The sequence below is a fragment of the Panulirus ornatus genome, chromosome 20 (genome assembly GCF_036320965.1).
Source record: "Panulirus ornatus isolate Po-2019 chromosome 20, ASM3632096v1, whole genome shotgun sequence".
NCBI lineage: Eukaryota > Metazoa > Arthropoda > Malacostraca > Decapoda > Palinuridae > Panulirus > Panulirus ornatus.
Window position 1 is genome coordinate 340,523 of NC_092243.1, and position 19,589 is coordinate 360,111.

Here is a 19,589-nt window from a genome sequence, read left to right on the forward strand (position 1 = left end):
GCGATGTATGTATGTATGTCTTGGGTCATGAGTATTTAGTAAGAAAGGTAGATGTGCTGGAAATGAAATGTACGGTGGTGATATGAGGTGTAAGGCATGTTGACTGTGTAAGAGATGATATCACAAGAGAACCGTGAATCTGTGGGTGTATTCTGTTCACGAGGACCGACTGGTGTGTTGAGGGATCTTGGTCCTGCAGATGGAGAAAATAAATGAAGACAGACATGGAAAGAGGATCTGTGCGTCGGAAATAGAGATAGTAAGGGGAAAGGATAGACCATATTGTAGATGGAAAAATGAACTAAACGACACTTTTGGGTATCGGAACCAACATTTAGGAGATATGTGGTACAAGGGGGGCGACGTGCTCATAGTAAGATGAACCATGATATTTCATGAAGTCTATGGAGCTTGGCTGTGGACGGTAGACTCGGATATCGATACATTATAAAAGGCAACTAGAGGGTGGATATGCACATATCAAGTTGTTATTTAAATCCCAACATCACACGGTTCCCTCTGTCCAACACCAATCTTTCTAGGCTAAGCAATGATGGCGGAAACTGCGTGTGTTGTTGGGATTTGAATAATTTTGTTAAGTACTGGCACTTGATGAAGTGGATTGTCACCACGAAACATGGCATGCCACATGCATAGAAAAATTACATGTTAAATGAAATTGTATGAACTCCTACTGAAGTGTGATTTCATCTTCATACTATCATCACGGACAAGTGTGATCATCATTCTCTCTCTCTCTCTCTCTCTCTCTCTCTCTCTCTCTCTCTCTCTCTCTCTCTCTCTCTCTCTCTCTCTCTCTCTCTCTCTATATATATATATATATATATATATATATATATATATATACTTTTTTTTTTTTTTTTGCTTTGTCGCTGTCTCCCGCGTTTGCGAGGTAGCGCAAGGAAACAGACGAAAGAAATGGCCCAACCCACCCCCATACACAATGTATATACATACACGTCCACACACGCAAATATACATACCTATACATCTCAATGTACACATATATATACACACACAGACACATACATATATACCCATGCACACAATTCACACTGTCTGCCTTTATTCATTCCCATTGCCACCTCGCCACACATGGAATACCATCCCCCTCCCCCCTCATGTGTGCGAGGTAGCACTAGGAAAAGACAACAAAGGCCCCATTCGTTCACACTCAGTCTCTAGCTGTCATGCAATAATGCCCGAAACCACAGCTCCCTTTCCACATCCAGACCCCACACAACTTTCCATGGTTTACCTCAGACCCTTCACATGCCCTGATTCAATCCACTGACAGCACGTCAACCCCGGTATACCACATCGATCCAATTCACTCTATTCCTTGCCCTACTTTCACCCTCCTGCATGTTCAGGCCCCGATCACACAAAATCTTTTTCACTCCATCTTTCCACCTCCAATTTGGTCTCCCACTTCTCCTCGTTCCCTCCACCTCCGACGCATATATCCTCTTGGTCAATCTTTCCTCACTCATTCTCTCCATGTGCCCAAACCATTTGAAAACACCCTCTTCTGCTCTCTCAACCACGCTCTTTTTATTTCCACACATCTCTCTTACACTTACATTTCTTACTCGATCAAACGACCTCACACCACACATTGTCCTCAAACATCTCATTTCCAGCACATCCACCCTCCTGCGCACAACTCTATCCATAGCCCACGCCTCGCAACCATACAACATTGTTGGAACCACTATTCCTTCAAACATACCCATTTTAGCTTTCCGAGATAATGTTCTCGACTTCCACACATTCTTCAAGGCCCCCCAGGATTTTCGCCCCCTCCCCCACCCTATGATTCACTTCCGCTTCCATGGTTCCATCCGCTGCCAGATCCACTCCCAGATATCTAAAACACTTTACTTCCTCCAGTTTTTCTCCATTCAAACTTACCTCCCAATTGACTTGACCCTCAACCCTACTGTACCTAATAACCTTGCTCTTATTCACATTTACTCTTAACTTTCTTCTTTCACACATTTTACCAAACTCAGTCACCAGCTTCTGCAGTTTCTCACATGAATCAGCCACCAGCGCTGTATCATCAGCGAGCAACAACTGACTCACTTCCCAAGCTCTCTCATCCACAACAGACTTCATACTTGCCCCTCTTTCCAAAACTCTTGCATTCACCTCCCTAACAACCCCATCCATAAACAAATTAAACAACCATGGAGACATCACACACCCCTGCCGCAAACCTACATTCAATGAGAACCAATCACTTTCCTCTCTTCCTACACGTACACATGCCTTACATCCTCGATAAAAACTTTTCACTGCTTCTAACAACTTGCCTCCCACACCATATATTCTTAATACCCTCCACAGAGCATCTCTATCAACTCTATCATATGCCTTCTCCAGATCCATAAATGCTACATACAAATCCATTTGCTTTTCTAAGTATTTCTCACATACATTCTTCAAAGCAAACACCTGATCCACACATCCTCTACCACTTCTGAAACCACACTGCTCTTCCCCAATCTGATTCTCTGTACATGCCTTCACCCTCTCAATCAATACCCTCCCATATAATTTACCAGGAATACTCGACAAACTTATACCTCTGTAATTTGAGCACTCACTCTTATCCCCTTTGCCTTTGTACAATGGCACTATGCACACATTCCGCCAATCCTCAGGCACCTCACCATGAGTCATACATACATTAAATAACCTTACCAACCAGTCAACAATACAGTCACCCCCTTTTTCGCTCCATTCTTCCACCTCCAGTTTGGTCTCCCACTTCCCGTTCCCTCCACCTCTGACACATATATCCTCTTTGTCAATCTTTCTTCACTCATTCTCTCCATGTGACCAAACCATTTCAAAACACCCTCTTCTCTCTCATCCACACTCTTTTTATTACCACACATCTCTCTTGCCATTTCCTTTGCTTACTCGATCAAACCTCCCATTTTACCGATCACTCGTTTTATCGACCAACTCCGGGGCGGATGAATAACTGTGTTGACTGTGGACCGACTGCCCTCGACCTTGTGTGATCTGTGAATACTTCACGTCAGGAAAGTTAACCGCTACACCACGGAAAAGGGTTATGCCTCGAAAGAATAGTCTCCCTCAGTAAGACAGAATCATTGTTTGCTGAAGAAAGGGAATACGTTCTCGCTGAGGAACTTTTCACTCCAAAGCAGAGTATCGTTTCTTTTCTAGTGGCCGTAATGCAGCCTTGAGGCTTATATAATGCTAATATTATGTATATAATTTACACCAAGTGAGTTACATTCACGTTAAAACACAACACACCACCCAGCTTGGAAATATGCAGTTACACAGGTGTATTAAAAGTCTTTTTTTCCTCCCATGGCCGCACAGTTATGACACCCGGAGCGGCCCCTTCACCAAGGGAGTTCGGTGGGCGGACAAGGGATACCTTGGGTCCCGCGCCTTCTTCAGGATTATGTCGGATCCGCCTACCCTGGTGGTGGACGACGTGAAGGTGGCTGACCAGGCCGTCTATACCTGCAGGGTCGACTACAAGGTCAGGTCTTCCGCCATCACCAAGGTTAATCTCACAGTTATTGGTGAGTATCTTTCATTTTGCATTACCCTCTTGTATCTCCTCATATATCATGTGTGTGTGTTCAGTTATTCTCCCTAACCGTATTTCTCATTTATGCTATCTTCATTATGCTTGACTTAGCTCTTCATTAGTGCTACTTAACACCCACTTCTCATTCATCATATCTGGCCCTATCGTTCGCTCATACTGTTATAACCCAATATTCTCTCTTCATAGCTAAATATATTGACTGTTTTCTCATTACAAGCGACCCCATTGTTCAAACAAGTAAATTTTGGATTTAGACTGTTACTAGACTTGGCATTATGGACCAAAAGATATATACATCTTCTGAAATGGTAAATACATGTTTACCTCTGTCGCCAAAAAAGTAAAGTTCGTGAAGTAGAGGAGTAGATAGACATGGTAAAGTTGCTGTGTGCGACGCCTTTCATATTGTAACTTTTTATGAGCTGTGTCTCCCTAACAGATGTAGATGCCTCTTTGGCTAGTTAACTTAGAGGACTATATTCTGTTTTGAAGAACTCACCAGACTAACGAGTAACGTGTGTGCAAAGAGACAGCCTTCATGGAGGAGAGCGTAAGAAGGGCAAGTGGACTGACGCCTGGTTGACAGTGGAGTACTGGCTATGATGTTACGTTAATATTAAAACGGCAGCGTTAATAAAACAAACTTTATGAAATCAGGATTTGTAAAAGGCGCTACGGAAGGATATATATATATATATATATATATATATATATATATATATATATATATATATATATATATATATATGTATATATGTATATATATATATATATATATATATATATATATATATATATATATATATATATATATATATATATATATATATATATATTCTGAAAACCCATACAAATCTTCACCTTAGCCTCCACAAGATAATGATCAGACATCCCTCCAGTTGCACCTCTCAGCACATTGACATCCAAAAGTCTCTCTTTCGCGCGCCTGTCAATTAACACGTAATCCAATAACGCTCTCTGGCCATCGCTCCACTTACATACGTATACTTATGTATATCTCGCTTTTTAAACAAGGTATTACCAATCACCAGTCCTTTTTCAGCACATAAATCTACAAACTCTTCACCATTTCCATTTACAACACTGAACACCCCATGTAAACCAATTATTCCATCAACTGCCACATTACTCACCTTTGCATTCAAATCACCCATCACTATAACCCGGTCTCGTGCATCAAAACCACTAACACACTCATTCAGCTGCTCCCAAAACACCTGCCTCTCGTGATCTTTCTTCTCATGCCCAGGTGCATATGCATCAATAATCACCCATCTCTCTCCATCAACTTTCAGTTTTACCCGTATTAATCGAGAATTTACTTTCTTACATTCTATCACATACTCCCACAACTCCTGTTTCAGGAGTACTGCTACTCCTTCCCCTGCACTTGTCCCCTCACTAACCCCTGACTTTACTCCCAAGACATTTCCAAACCACTCTTCCCCTTTACCCTTGAGCTTCGTTTCACTCAGAGCCAAAACATTCAGGTTCCTTTCCTCAAACATACTACCTATCTCTCCTTTTTTGTTGGGGTGAAGAGGGTGGTGAGAGTAAGTGAGCTTGGGAAGGAGACTTGTGTGAGGAAGTACCAGGAGAGACTGAGTACAGAATGGAAGAAGGTGAGAACAATGGAAGTAAGGGGAGTGGGGGAGGAATGGGATGCATTTAGGGAATCAGTGATGGATTGCGCAAAAGATGCTTGTGGCATGAGAAGAGTGGGAGATGGGTTGATTGGAAAGGGTAGTGAGTGATGGGATGAAGAAGTAAGATTATTAGTGAAAGAGAAGAGAGAGGCATTTGGACGATTTTTGCAGGGAAAAAAATGCAATTGAGTGGGAGATGTATAAAAGAAAGAGACAGGAGGTCAAGAGAAAGGTGCAAGAGGTGAAAAAGAGGGTAAATGAGAGTTGGGGTGAGAGAGTATCATTAAATTTTAGGGAGTATAAAAAGATGTTCTGGAAGGAGGTAAATAAAGTGCGTAAGACAAGGGAGCAAATGGGAACTTCAGTGAAGGGCGCAAATGGGGAGGTGATAACAAGTAGTGGTGATGTGAGAAGGAGATGGAGTGAGTATTTTGAAGGTTTGTTGAATGTGTTTGATGATAGAGTGGCAGATATAGGGTGTTTTGGTCGAGGTGGTGTGCAAAGTGAGAGGGTTAGGGAAAATGATTTGATAAACAGAGAAGAGGTAGTAAAAGCTTTGCGGAAGATGAAAGCCGGCAAAGCAGCAGGTTTGGATGGTATTGCAGTGGAATTTATTAAAAAAGGGGGTGACTGTATTGTTGACTGGTTGGTAAGGTTATTTAGTGTATGTATGACTCATGGTGAGGTGCCTGAGGATTGGCGGAATGCGTGCATAGTGCCATTGTACAAAGGCAAAGGGGATAAGAGTGAGTGCTCAGATTACAGAGGTATAAGTTTGTTGAGTATTCCTGGTAAATTATATGGGAGGGTATTGATTGAGAGGGTGAAGGCATGTACAGAGCATCAGATTGGGGAAGAGCAGTGTGGTTTCAGAAGTGGTAGAGGATGTGTGGATCAGGTGTTTGCTTTGAAGAATGTATGTGAGAAATACTTAGAAAAGCAAATGGATTTGTATGTAGTATTTATGGATCTGGAGAAGGCATATGATAGAGTTGATAGAGATGCTCTGTGGAAGGTATTAAGAATATATGGTGTGGGAGGCAAGTTGTTAGAAGCAGTGAAAAGTTTTTATCGAGGATGTAAGGCATGTGTACGTGTAGGAAGAGAGGAAAGTGATTGGTTCTCATTGAATGTAGGTTTGCGGCAGGGGTGTGTGATGTCTCCATGGTTGTTTAATTTGTTTATGGATGGGGTTGTTAGGGAGGTGAATGCAAGAGTTTTGGAAAGAGGGGCAAGTATGAAGTCTGTTGTGGATGAGAGACCTTGGGAAGTGAGTCAGTTGTTGCTCGCTGATGATACAGCGCTGGTGGCTGATTCATGTGAGAAACTGCAGAAGCTGGTGACTGAGTTTGGTAAAGTGTGTGAAAGAAGAAAGTTAAGAGTAAATGTGAATAAGAGCAAGGTTATTAGGTACAGTAGGGTTGAGGGTCAAGTCAATTGGGAGGTGAGTTTGAATGGAGCAAAACTGGAGGAAGTAAAGTGTTTTAGATATCTGGGAGTGGATCTGGCAGCGGATGGAACCATGGAAGCGGAAGTGAATCATAGGGTGGGGGAGGGGGCGAAAATCCTGGGAGCCTTGAAGAATGTGTGGAAGTCGAGCACATTATCTCGGAAAGCAAAAATGGGTATGTTTGAAGGAATAGTGTTTCCAACAATGTTGTATGGTTGCGAGGCGTGGGCTATGGATGGAGTTGTGCGCAGGAGGGTGGATGTGCTGGAAATGAGATGTTTGAGGACAATGTGTGGTGTGAGGTGGTTTGATCGAGTAAGTAATGTAAGGGTAAGAGAGATGTGTGGAAATAAAAAGAGCGTGGTTGAGAGAGCAGAAGAGGGTGTTTTGAAATGGTTTGGGCACATGGAGAGAATGAATGAGGAAAGATTGACCAAGAGGATATATGTGTCGGAGGTGGAGGGAACGAGGAGAAGTGGGAGACCAAATTGGAGGTGGAAAGATGGAGTGAAAAAGATTTTGAGTGATCGGAGCCTGAACATGCAGGAGGGTGAAAGGCGGGCAAGGAATAGAGTAATTTGGATCGATGTGGTATACCGGGGTCGACGTGCTGTCAATGGATTGAATCAGGGCATGTGAAGCGTCTAGGGTAAACCATGGAAAGTTGTTTGGGGCCTGGATGTGGAAAGGGAGCTGTGGTTTCGGGCATTATTACATGACAGCTAGAGACTGAGTGTAAACGAATGTGGCCTTTATTGTCTTTTCCTGGCGCTACCTCGCACACATGAGGGGGGAGGGGGATGTTATTCCATATGTGGCGATGTGGCGATGGGAATAAAGGCAGACAGTATGAATTATATACATGTGTATATATGTATATGTCTGTGTGTGTATATATATGTGTACATTGAGATATATAGGTATGTATATTTGCGTGTGTGGACGTGTATGTATATACATGTGTATGGGGGTGGGTTGGGCCATTTCTTTCGTCTGTTTCCTTGCGCTACCTCGCAAACGCGGGAGACAGCGACAAAGCAAAATGAATATAAATGAATAAATAAATAAATAAATAAATATATATATATATATATATATATATATATATATATATATATATATATATATATATATATAGAGAGAGAGAGAGAGAGAGAGAGAGAGAGAGAGAGAGAGAGAGAGAGAGAGAGAGAATGAAGTTATGAGCAGTTGTGAAGGAGAAAGATAACCGTAAGGACGTTCGTGAGAACTTCAGGTTTGGTGTGTATGTTGGGTAGATGGACCTGGATATAATCGGTCTCCAGCAACCCGGTCTTTGTCGGATGCAATTGTCCATAAAACCTGGTATGATTTAGCATATCAGAAATGACAGAAGAAACGAAACAATATCTCAAAGAATATAATGATTTTTTAAGCATTTTGAGCAACTTCTGAGGTTTCGAATTTCTGAGTCTGGTGTTGATGGTATAGTACTAGACCACTCTTGTGTTACAGTAGCCCTGAGAAGTGATAGTGATTATGTGAAGAAGTCGGATTCTTTTTACGTCTATTTCTCTGATAGATGATTTATTTGAAAAGATGATTTTTCAATCTCCGCTTCAATTCTGAGGCTGAGTTACTACGATATTTCCCTAGTTCAGGGAAGATGGGTGACGCCCAAGGACCAGATGGACAAGATAGGATGTATAAATTGTTTTAGTTGCTGCATGGTAGTGAGCAACGGGAGGTCATTATAGACATACGAGATGGTAAAAGATAATGTAACGAAGTAGTTATGGTGTACCTACGAGGTGATGCGAAAATAAAGTGATTGATTTTAAATTTGATTAATTTTAAACTTTGACAAAGACTAGAAAGTGAATATTGATATATGAGTGAATCACTCTGTAATCCATGGACAAACATTATAGCAAGAAAATTTATCTAAAAATCTTTATCGAAACCGGGGCTTCTCTAAAGAAAGGAATACCATGATGGTGATGGTGAGGTTGTCACGTGGGTCAGATACATAGTACTGATTGGCCAGAGTGGAACTCGTCCTCTGTGTCTAGTATATGTAATTCTATTTTTTTTTTTTTATATGAATTTCACTTAAGGCATCCAAAGAAGTCCTTACATCTTATGTTGAAATGTTGGAGAAGGTGATGATTTTACTCAGCTAGCTGTTCTCCTGCGCCAACAAAGACATTTTTTTTAACAAATTGATTATCTTTTTATAAAAGATGATGAAATATTTTTATGCATCATTAATTTCTAGTTAACGTTTTAAGAATCGAAGCTTTTCCTTTCTTTATTAATAATGACATGACTTCGTGTGAAATCAGAGAATGTACACAATTCTTTACTTTTGTAAGTACTTTGTCCACGGTATTAACATTTGTTAGCTTGAATATGATATTCATGAATATTTTATGAAATTTAGATAAAATAAAATCCATCATAAAAGACATCTATCAACAACAATAGATCATTCGTTGTAGTAAACCATCATCAGTTGTAAAGTTCAGTAAAGGAATACATTTATTTCTGGCTGTGATTATTAAGTGACAGAGGTACTAAAGACCTGTGTTATATGCACCTGGATGTTCTCCTTCAGCACACAGTTAAATGAACACCAGGTAGATGGAAACAAAGAATTCAACCGCATGAATTTTGAGGATAATACGTGTCTCAGCGGGCTATGCAAAGCTTAACATCCATTTCGCTCTCTCTGAAACCCAGAGACGAAAATTTCTCTCCCCTTATTGTGTTTCACAGACTCAGGTTTCCAGGGCAGGCTTGCATGTAATCGAATATCTTGTCACTCCTTCGGCTTTCATGTCGTTCTTTTAAGCCATACGTTGCAAATGACTGACTTATGAAAGCAAGATGGATCATATGGAAAGTGTGGGTTGAGAAATCATATAGGATAATCAGAGTCATTCATTTATACTCTTCGTTGCGGATAAGTCTGAGTGAGGTAATTTCTCGAAATTTGTGAGTGAAATTGGATAAAATCGATTAGATCCATTTCAATCAACTTATCCTTACTTATCCTTGCTCTAAAAGGGTGGATATAGGGATTACACGAGAGTGGTCAGCTAGTGAGATAGAGAAGTTATGTTACAGTAACTCAGGCAGGAGGCGAGGGTGAAGTTGAGACACGTATTGCTTTTCCTTCTGGACAGTTCCATGTGAGGCTGATTCCCTGACCAACGTTGTTAGGTCACCCAGTACAGAGTGGTTCTTTACTGTCATTGTTGTATTATGTTGTTCAAGGAGTGTTAGAGAATACAGATTCTCATTAGTTTTAACTGGAGCCATACGTTCCTTCGTTACAATTTCTGTAATTATAGAGCAATGGAAATCTTGCTGGAGGATTCGAAAAAAGAAAAAAAAATAAAGAAGGCGAATTACCTTTTTTTTAGGGCATAACAAACAATATATTATTATGACATCTGTTAAAGCTAGCTGGAGCTGACGAGGATTTGGGAAGTCTTACAAAATTTCGGTAAGTCCTTCACGGAGTTAGAATAAAGAAAATGGAACAATAGCAGGGAAACAGGAAATGGGCATTGTCATGGTCTCTGTAAACTGCGGGACGGAAGGGGAAATGGGGCTCCGTGTTGTGAGTGCTGGGCCGAAGAGAGCTGAGATTATTTTGTTTCTTTTCAAGAACTTCCCGTTCGTCCGGAGAGAGTTGCATATATGTATATCATTGTTTGTGAATGCATTGTGTATGAGTGTTCGCTGTGTATTTACCTTTTGCACGATTTGCGACTCTGGTTTTGGATTTGTGATGCTAAGTCAAGTGTTATGAGTGTGCCACTGGCTCTGCTATACTGATATCTCAACTGAGTACAACTGAATACAAACGAGTTCAAAGAGCAACAGATCAGTGGGTCGTGACGAGGCTGTTTGCGATAGTGTAAAATAGTACAAAAACTTTTGCATGATTGTGGGAGTAGATTCTTTAAAGAGTAAGACCTGTAAACGGATCGTGTAGCTAAGGAGGTACATATAATGTCGGTCTTGGATTTGAAACGATATATTAATTTGATGCTTAAAACAATATATGGTACTGCTTTCAGCTGCTCTAATTTGTGCATCTTTCATATGAAATTCTGATTTAGTCTTTTGGTCGCTTCTGTGACTCATAGTACCATACAATCTCGTGTGCAACTTGTTATTTGCCTTAGGTCTTCAATATTATTAGCTTATTTGGTAAGCATAGTAACCATATCTTTGTTTATCTGACTGAGATAACTGTGTGACAATGCATCAGATTCTTCTGGTATTAGAAGTGCTCCAGAAAATTTTGTGGATTTTGTTCGGTATCGTAAAACCTGCAGATACTGTGACGAATATGTGAATCATCTTTTGTTATCTTGTTGCCTGACTGCTCGCTGCACAATGTCCCCTGTCTGATATTATTATCAGTGTCTAAAAAGGGCAATGAATTACTGATTTCTTCTTCCAATTCGGAATTTATAGTGGGGGACCAAGTTATTAAATCTTTCTGAAAATTACCTAGGAACCCCACTGGAGTTGATGGACACCGAATGGCGTCCCACCTACATCTCTTCGATGTATATCAACTGACTTATATTTCTTTCTTGTATCTCCCCTGATGTGATTATTACACTAAAGTGCACTTGGGAACTTATTGAGCGTCATTTTCCCCGTGGACTCATAAAAATATACTTGATCACGCGCAAAATTGTGATCCTTTCCAACAGTATATATATATATATATATATATATATATATATATATATATATATATATATATATATATATATATATATACATAAGTATACTTATGTAAGTAGGAGAGATGGCCAGAGAGCATTATTGGATTACGTGTTAATTGACAGGCGTGCGAAAGAGAGACTTTTGGATGTTAATGTGCTGAGAGGTGCAACTGGAGGGATGTCTGATCATTATCTTGTGGAGGCTAAGGTGAAGATTTGTATGGGTTTTCAGAAAAGAAGAGTGAATGTTGGGGTGAAGAGGGTGGTGAGAGTAAGTGAGCTTGGGAAGGAGACCTGTGGGAGGAAGTACCAGGAGAGACTGAGTACAGAATGGAAAAAGGTGAGAACAATGGAAGTAAGGGGAGTGGGGGAGGAATGGGATGTATTTAGGGAATCAGTGATGGATTGCGCAAAAGATGCTTGTGGCATGAGAAGAGTGGGAGGTGGGTTGATTAGAAAGGGTAGTGAGTGGTGGGATGAAGAAGTAAGAGTATTAGTGAAAGAGAAGAGAGAGGCATTTGGACGATTTTTGCAGGGAAAAAATGCAATTGAGTGGGAGATGTATAAAAGAAAGAGACAGGAGGTCAAGAAAAAGGTGCAAGAGGTGAAAAAAAGGGCAAATGAGAGTTGGGGTGAGAGAGTATCATTAAATTTTAGGGAGAATAAAAAGATGTTCTGGAAGGAGGTAAATAAAGTGCGTAAGACAAGGGAGCAAATGGGAACTTCAGTGAAGGGCGCATATGGGGAGGTGATAACAAGTAGTGGTGATGTGAGAAGGAGATGGAGTGAGTATTTTGAAGGTTTGTTGAATGTGTTTGATGATAGAGTGGCAGATATAGGCTGTTTTGGTCGAGGTGGTGTGCACAGTGAGAGGGTTAGGGAAAATGATTTGGTAAACAGAGAAGAGGTAGTAAAAGCTTTGCGGAAGATGAAAGCCGGCAAGGCAGCAGGTTTGGATGGTATTGCAGTGGAATTTACTAAAAAAGGGGGTGACTGTATTGTTGACTGGTTGGTAAGGTTATTTAATGTATGTATGACTCATGGTGAGGTGCCTGAGGATTGGCGAAATGCGTGCATGGTGCCATTGTACAAAGGCAAAGGGGATAAGAGTGAGTGCTCAAATTACAGAGGTATAAGTTTGTTGAGTATTCCTGGTAAATTATATGGGAGGGTATTGATTGAGAGGGTGAAGGCATGTACAGAGCATCAGATTGGGGAAGAGCAGTGTGGTTTCAGAAGTGGTAGAGGATGTGTGGATCAGGTGTTTGCTTTGAAGAATGTATGTGAGAAATACTTAGAAAAGCAAATGGATTTGTATGTAGTATTTATGGATCTGGAGAAGGCATATGATAGAGTTGATAGAGATGCTCTGTGGAAGGTATTAAGAATATATGGTGTGGAAGGCAAGTTGTTAGAAGCAGTGAAAAGTTTTTATCGAGGATGTAAGGCATGTGTACGTGTAGGAAGAGATGAAAGTGATTGGTTCTCAGTGAATGTAGGTTTGCGGCAGGGGTGTGTGATGTCTCCATGGTTGTTTAATTTGTTTATGGATGGGGTTGTTAGGGAGGTGAATGCAAGAGTTTTGGAAAGAGGGGCAAGTATGAAGTCTGTTGGGGATGAGAGAGCTTGGGAAGTGAGTCAGTTGTTGTTCGCTGATGATACAGCGCTGGTGGCTGATTCATGTGAGAAACTGCAGAAGCTGGTGACTGAGTTTGGTAAAGTGTGTGGAAGAAGAAAGTTAAGAGTAAATGTGAATAAGAGCAAGGTTATTAGGTACAGTAGGGTTGAGGGTCAAGTCAATTGGGAGGTGAATTTGAATGGAGCAAAACTGGAGGAAGTGAAGTGTTTTAGATATCTGGGAGTGGATCTGGCAGCGGATGGAACCATGGAAGCGGAAGTGGATCATAGGGTGGGGGAGGGGGCGAAAATTCTGGGAGCCTTGAAGAATGTGTGGAAGTCGAGAACATTATCTCGGAAAGCAAGAATGGGTATGTTTGAAGGAATAGTGGTTCCAACAATGTTGTATGGTTGCGAGGCGTGGGCTATGGATAGAGTTGTGCGCAGGAGGATGGATGTGCTGGAAATGAGATGTTTGAGGACAATGTGTGGTGTGAGGTGGTTTGATCGAGTAAGTAACGTAAGGGTAAGAGAGATGTGTGGAAATAAAAAGAGCGTGGTTGAGAGAGCAGAAGAGGGTGTTTTGAAGTGGTTTGGGCACTTGGAGAGAATGAGTGAGGAAAGATTGACCAAGAGGATATATGTGTCGGAGGTGGAGGGAACGAGGAGAAGAGGGAGACCAAATTGGAGGTGGAAAGATGGAGTGAAAAAGATTTTGTGTGATCGGGGCCTGAACATGCACGAGGGTGAAAGGAGGGCAAGGAATAGAGTGAATTGGAGCGATGTGGTATACCGGGGTTGACGTGCTGTCAGTGGATTGAATCAAGGCATGTGAAGCGTCTGGGGTAAACCATGGAAAGCTGTGTAGGTATGTATATTTGCGTGTGGGGACGTATGTATACACATGTGTATGGGGGTGGGTTGGGCCATTTCTTTCGTCTGTTTCCTTGCGCTACCTCGCAAACGCGGGAGACAGCGACAAAGCAAAATAAAAAAAACAAAAAATATATATATATATATATATATATATATATATATATATATATATATATATGTATACGTTGAAATGTATAGGTATGTATATGTGCGTGTGTGGACGTGTATGTATATACATGTGTATGTGGGTGGGTTGGGCCATTCTTTCGTCTGTTTCATTGCGCTACCTCGCTAACGCGGGAGACAGCGACAAAGTATGATAAATAAATAAGTAGATAAATATATATATATATATATATATATATATATATATATATATATATATATGTATATATATATATATATATATATATATATATATATATATATTATCCCTGGGGATAGGGGATTAAGAATACTTCCAACGTATTCCCTGCGTGTCGTAGAAGGCGACTAAAAGGGGAGGGAGCGGGGGGCTGGAAATCCTCCCCTCTCTTTTTTTTTTTTTTTTCAAAAGGAGGAACAGAGCATTGGGCCAGGTGAGGGTATTCCCTCAAGGGCCCAGTCCTCTGTTCTTAACGCTACCTCGCTAATGCGGGAAATGGCGAATAGTTTGAAAGAAAGAAAAAAAAGATATATATATATATATATGTATATATATATATATATATATATATATATATATATATATATATATATATATATATATATATATATATATATACGAGGAAAATGGAACATGATAAGCTCCCAAGTGCACTTTCGTGTAATAATCACATCGTCAGGGGAGACACAAGAGAGAAATATAAGTCAGTTGATATACATCGAGACGAAGCTAGGACGCCATTTGGTAAACATGCGATTGTCCAAGACAGACAATTGCATGTTTACCAAATGGCGTCCTAGCTTTGTCTCCTCGATGTATATCAACTGACTTATATTTCTCTCTTGTGTCTCCCTTGATGATGTGATTATTACACGAAAGTGCACTTTTGAAGTTATCGTGTTTCATTTACCCCGTGGACTCAGGAATATCTTGATCATGCGCAAAGTTGTGATATATATATATATATATATATATATATATATATATATATATATATATATATATATATATATATATATATATATATATATATATTTCTTTTCTTTCAAACTATTCGCCATTTCCCGCGTTAGCAAGGTAGCGTTAAGAACAGAGAACTGGGCCTCTGAGGGAATATCCTCACCTGGCACCCTTTTCTGTTCCTTCTTTTGGAAAATTAAAAAAAAAAACAAAAAACAAGAGGGGAGGATTTCCAGCCCCCCGCTCCCTCCCCTTTTAGTCGCTTTCTACGACACCCAGGGAATACGTGGGAAGTATTCTTTCTCCCCTATCCCCAGGGATAATATATATATATATATATATATATATATATATATATATATATATATATATATATATATATATATATATATATATATATATATATATATATATATATTCGTCTCTTCGATGTATATCAACTGACTGTTATATTTATCTCTTGTGTCTCCCCTGATGATGTGATTATTACACGAAAGTGCACTTGGGAACTTTTCGTGTTTCATTTTCCCCGTGGACTCATAGGAATCTATATATATATATATATATATATATATATATATATATATATATATATATATATATATATATATATATATGTATACCAATGATGGTAGCATTGTCTTGACTTTGTTAGAGCATCGTGTTGTTCTTGCTGACCGTCCATAATGAACAAAGCTGGACTGCTCGGCTTAGGTTTGTCTTAGCCAGGCCTCACTGTTGTCCTTCGTTGCCCTCACTAACATCTGGAACTCTGCAGACAATGGATAGATTTTTCAGGAATTTCCTGCTTCCTTAACTGGTTTATGGTCTTGTATCTCTATGACAAACTTATATTGCCAACAATATTGTTCTGAATCAATTTTCTCATTTGTAGAATTTCTATGCCAACTGCTTTAGAGAATGTCTTAACTTAATCCTTTTCGTCATTAAAGTTACTTTCACCATAGGAGATTTATTTGCCTGTATGTTTTAACAGTGGTATATACAGATATTCTGTTGCATCAGCTTGTTTTGATGCTGGTGTTATCTTCACCTATATCCAGAGAGCCAGGTTCCTTGACGAATATTATCTTGCCCGGCTGTCATTCTTCCAGTTGTTGTGTTTCACTTACACTGATCGTATGGTTCACCTGATGTATCGAATGGTTGACCTGACATATCGAATGGTTGGCCTGACGTATCGATAAGTTGACCTGACGTATCAATAGGTTGACCTGATGTTCTCTCCTTAACAAAGTATCCTTCTTTCTCCACAGTTCCGCCCGGCCCGCCCATCATCCTGAGCAGCCTTGGGCGGCAGCTGGGCCACACCGTCGGGCCACTGGAGGAGGGGGCCCACGCGCAGCTCACCTGCAGGTCGGTAGGAGGGTCTCCGACGCCGACGCTCACCTGGTGGAGAGATGGCGAAAGACTTGATCAGGTAGGAGATATGTAATCAGATCACACACACACACACACACACACACACACACACACACACACACACACACACATATATATATATATATATATATATATATATATATATATATATATATATATATATATATATAAGGTGAGAACAATGGAAGTAAGGGGAGTGGGGGAGGAATGGGATGTATTTAGGGAATCAGTGATGGATTGCGCAAAAGATGCTTGTGGCATGAGAAGAGTGGGAGGTGGGCTGTTTAGAAAGGGTAGTGAGTGGTGGGATGAAGAAGTAAGAGTATTAGTGAAAGAGAAGAGAGAGGCATTTGGACGATTTTTGCAGGGAAAAAATGCAATTGAGTGGGAGAAGTATAAAAGAAAGAGACAGGAGGTCAAGAGAAAGGTGCAAGAGGTGAAAAAAAGGGCAAATGAGAGTTGGGGTGAGAGACTATCAGTAAATTTTAGGGAGAATAAAAAGATGTTCTGGAAGGAGGTAAATAGGGTGCGTAAGACAAGGGAGCAAATGGGAACTTCAGTGAAGGGCGTAAATGGGGAGGTGATAACAAGTAGCGGTGATGTGAGAAGGAGATGGAATGAGTATTTTGAAGGTTTGTTGAATGTGTCTGATGACAGAGTGGCAGATATAGGGTGTTTTGGTCGAGGTGGTGTGCAAAGTGAGAGGGTTAGGGAAAATGATTTGGTAAACAGAGAAGAGGTAGTAAAAGCTTTGCGGAAGATGAAAGCCGGCAAGGCAGCAGGTTTGGATGGTATTGCAGTGGAATTTATTAAAAAAGGGGGTGACTGTATTGTTGACTGGTTGGTAAGGTTATTTAATGTATGTATGACTCATGGTGAGGTGCCTGAGGATTGGCGGAATGCGTGCATAGTGCCATTGTACAAAGGCAAAGGGGATAAGAGTGAGTGCTCAAATTACAGAGGTATAAGTTTGTTGAGTATTCCTGGTAAATTATATGGGAGGGTATTGATTGAGAGGGTGAAGGCATGTACAGAGCATCAGATTGGGGAAGAGCAGTGCGGTTTCAGAAGTGGTAGAGGATGTGTGGATCAGGTGTTTGCTTTGAAGAATGTATGTGAGAAATACTTAGAAAAGCAAATGGATTTGTATGTAGCATTTATGGATCTGGAGAAGGCATATGATAGAGTTGATAGAGATGCTCTGTGGAAGGTATTAAGAATATATGGTGTGGGAGGCAAGTTGTTAGAAGCAGTGAAAAGTTTTTATCGAGGATGTAAGGCATGTGTACGTGTAGGAAGAGAGGAAAGTGATTGGTTCTCAGTGAATGTAGGTTTGCGGCAGGGGTGTGTGATGTCTCCATGGTTGTTTAATTTGTTTATGGATGGGGTTGTTAGGGAGGTAAATGCAAGAGTCCTGGAAAGAGGGGCAAGTATGAAGTCTGTTGGGGATGAGAGAGCTTGGGAAGTGAGTCAGTTGTTGTTCGCTGATGATACAGCACTGGTGGCTGATTCATGTGAGAAACTGCAGAAGCTGGTGACTGAGTTTGGTAAAGTGTGTGGAAGAAGAAAGTTAAGAGTAAATGGGAATAAGAGCAAGGTTATTAGGTACAGTAGGGGTGAGGGTCAAGTCAATTGGGAGGTGAGTTTGAATGGAGAAAAACTGGAGGAAGTGAAGTGTTTTAGATATCTGGGAGTGGATCTGGCAGCGGATGGAACCATGGAAGCGGAAGTGGATCATAGGGTGGGGGAGGGGGCGAAAATTTTGGGAGCCTTGAAAAATGTGTGGAAGTCGAGAACATTATCTCGGAAAGCAAAAATGGGTATGTTTGAAGGAATAGTGGTTCCAACAATGTTGTATGGTTGCGAGGCGTGGGCTATGGATAGAGATGTGCGCAGGAGGATGGATGTGCTGGAAATGAGATGTTTGAGGACAATGTGTGGTGTGAGGTGGTTTGATCGAGTAAGTAACGTAAGGGTAAGAGAGATGTGTGGAAATAAAAAGAGCGTGGTTGAGAGAGCAGAAGAGGGTGTTTTGAAATGGTTTGGGCACATGGAGAGAATGAGTGAGGAAAGATTGACCAAGAGGATATATGTGTCGGAGGTGGAGGGAACGAGGAGAAGAGGGAGACCAAATTGGAGGTGGAAAGATGGAGTGAAAAAGATTTTGTGTGATCGGGGCCTGAACATGCAGGAGGGTGAAAGGAGGGCAAGGAATAGAGTGAATTGGAGCCATGTGGTATACAGGGGTTGACGTGCTGTCAGTGGATTGAATCAAGGCATGTGAAGCGTCTGGGGTAAACCATGGAAAGCTGTGTAGGTATGTATATTTGCGTGTGTGGACGTGTGTATGTAGATGTGTATGGGGGGGGGGGGGGTTGGGCCATTTCTTTCGTCTGTTTCCTTGCGCTACCTCGCAAACGCGGGAGACAGCGACAAAGTATAAAAAAAAAAAAAAAAAAAAAAAAAAAAAAAATATATATATATATATATATATATATATATATATATTTTTTTTTTTTTTCTTTATACTTTGTCGCTGTCTCCCGCGTTTGCGAGGTAGCGCAAGGAAACAGACGAAAGAAATGGCCCAACCCCCCCCCCCCCCCCCCCCATACACATGTACATACACACGTCCACACACGCAAATATACATACCTACACAGCTTTCCATGGTTTACCCCAGACGCTTCACATGCCTTGCTTCAATCCACTGACAGCACGTCAACCCCTGTATACCACATGACACCAATTCACTCTATTTCTTGCCCTCCTTTCACCCTCCTGCATGTTCAGGCCCCGATCACACAAAATCTTTTTCACTCCATCTTTCCACCTCCAATTTGGTCTCCCTCTTCTCCTCGTTCCCTCCACCTCCGACACATATATCCTCTTGGTCAATCTCTCCTCACTCATTCTCTCCATGTGCCCAAACCATTTCAAAACACCCTCTTCTGCTCTCTCAACCACGCTCTTTTTATTTCCACACATCTCTCTTACCCTTACGTTACTTACTCGATCAAACCACCTAACACCACACATTGTCCTCAAACATCTCATTTCCAGCACATCCATCCTCCTGCGCACAACTCTATCCATAGCCCACGCCTCACAA

The 19,589-nt window shown here is 40.9% G+C and overlaps 1 protein-coding gene across 2 annotated transcripts in view; it reads left to right on the plus strand.

Moving 5' to 3' along the window:
• The window catches only part of LOC139755833 (nephrin-like), a 237,367-nt gene that overhangs the window by 138,869 nt on the left and 78,909 nt on the right, over positions 1-19,589 (plus strand). For both annotated transcript variants that reach the window (XM_071674438.1, XM_071674439.1), the window contains exons 3-4: positions 3,388-3,596; positions 16,351-16,514. In XM_071674438.1, coding sequence (XP_071530539.1) covers positions 3,388-3,596; positions 16,351-16,514 — 373 coding nt within the window. The remainder of the gene's footprint in view (positions 1-3,387; positions 3,597-16,350; positions 16,515-19,589) is intronic.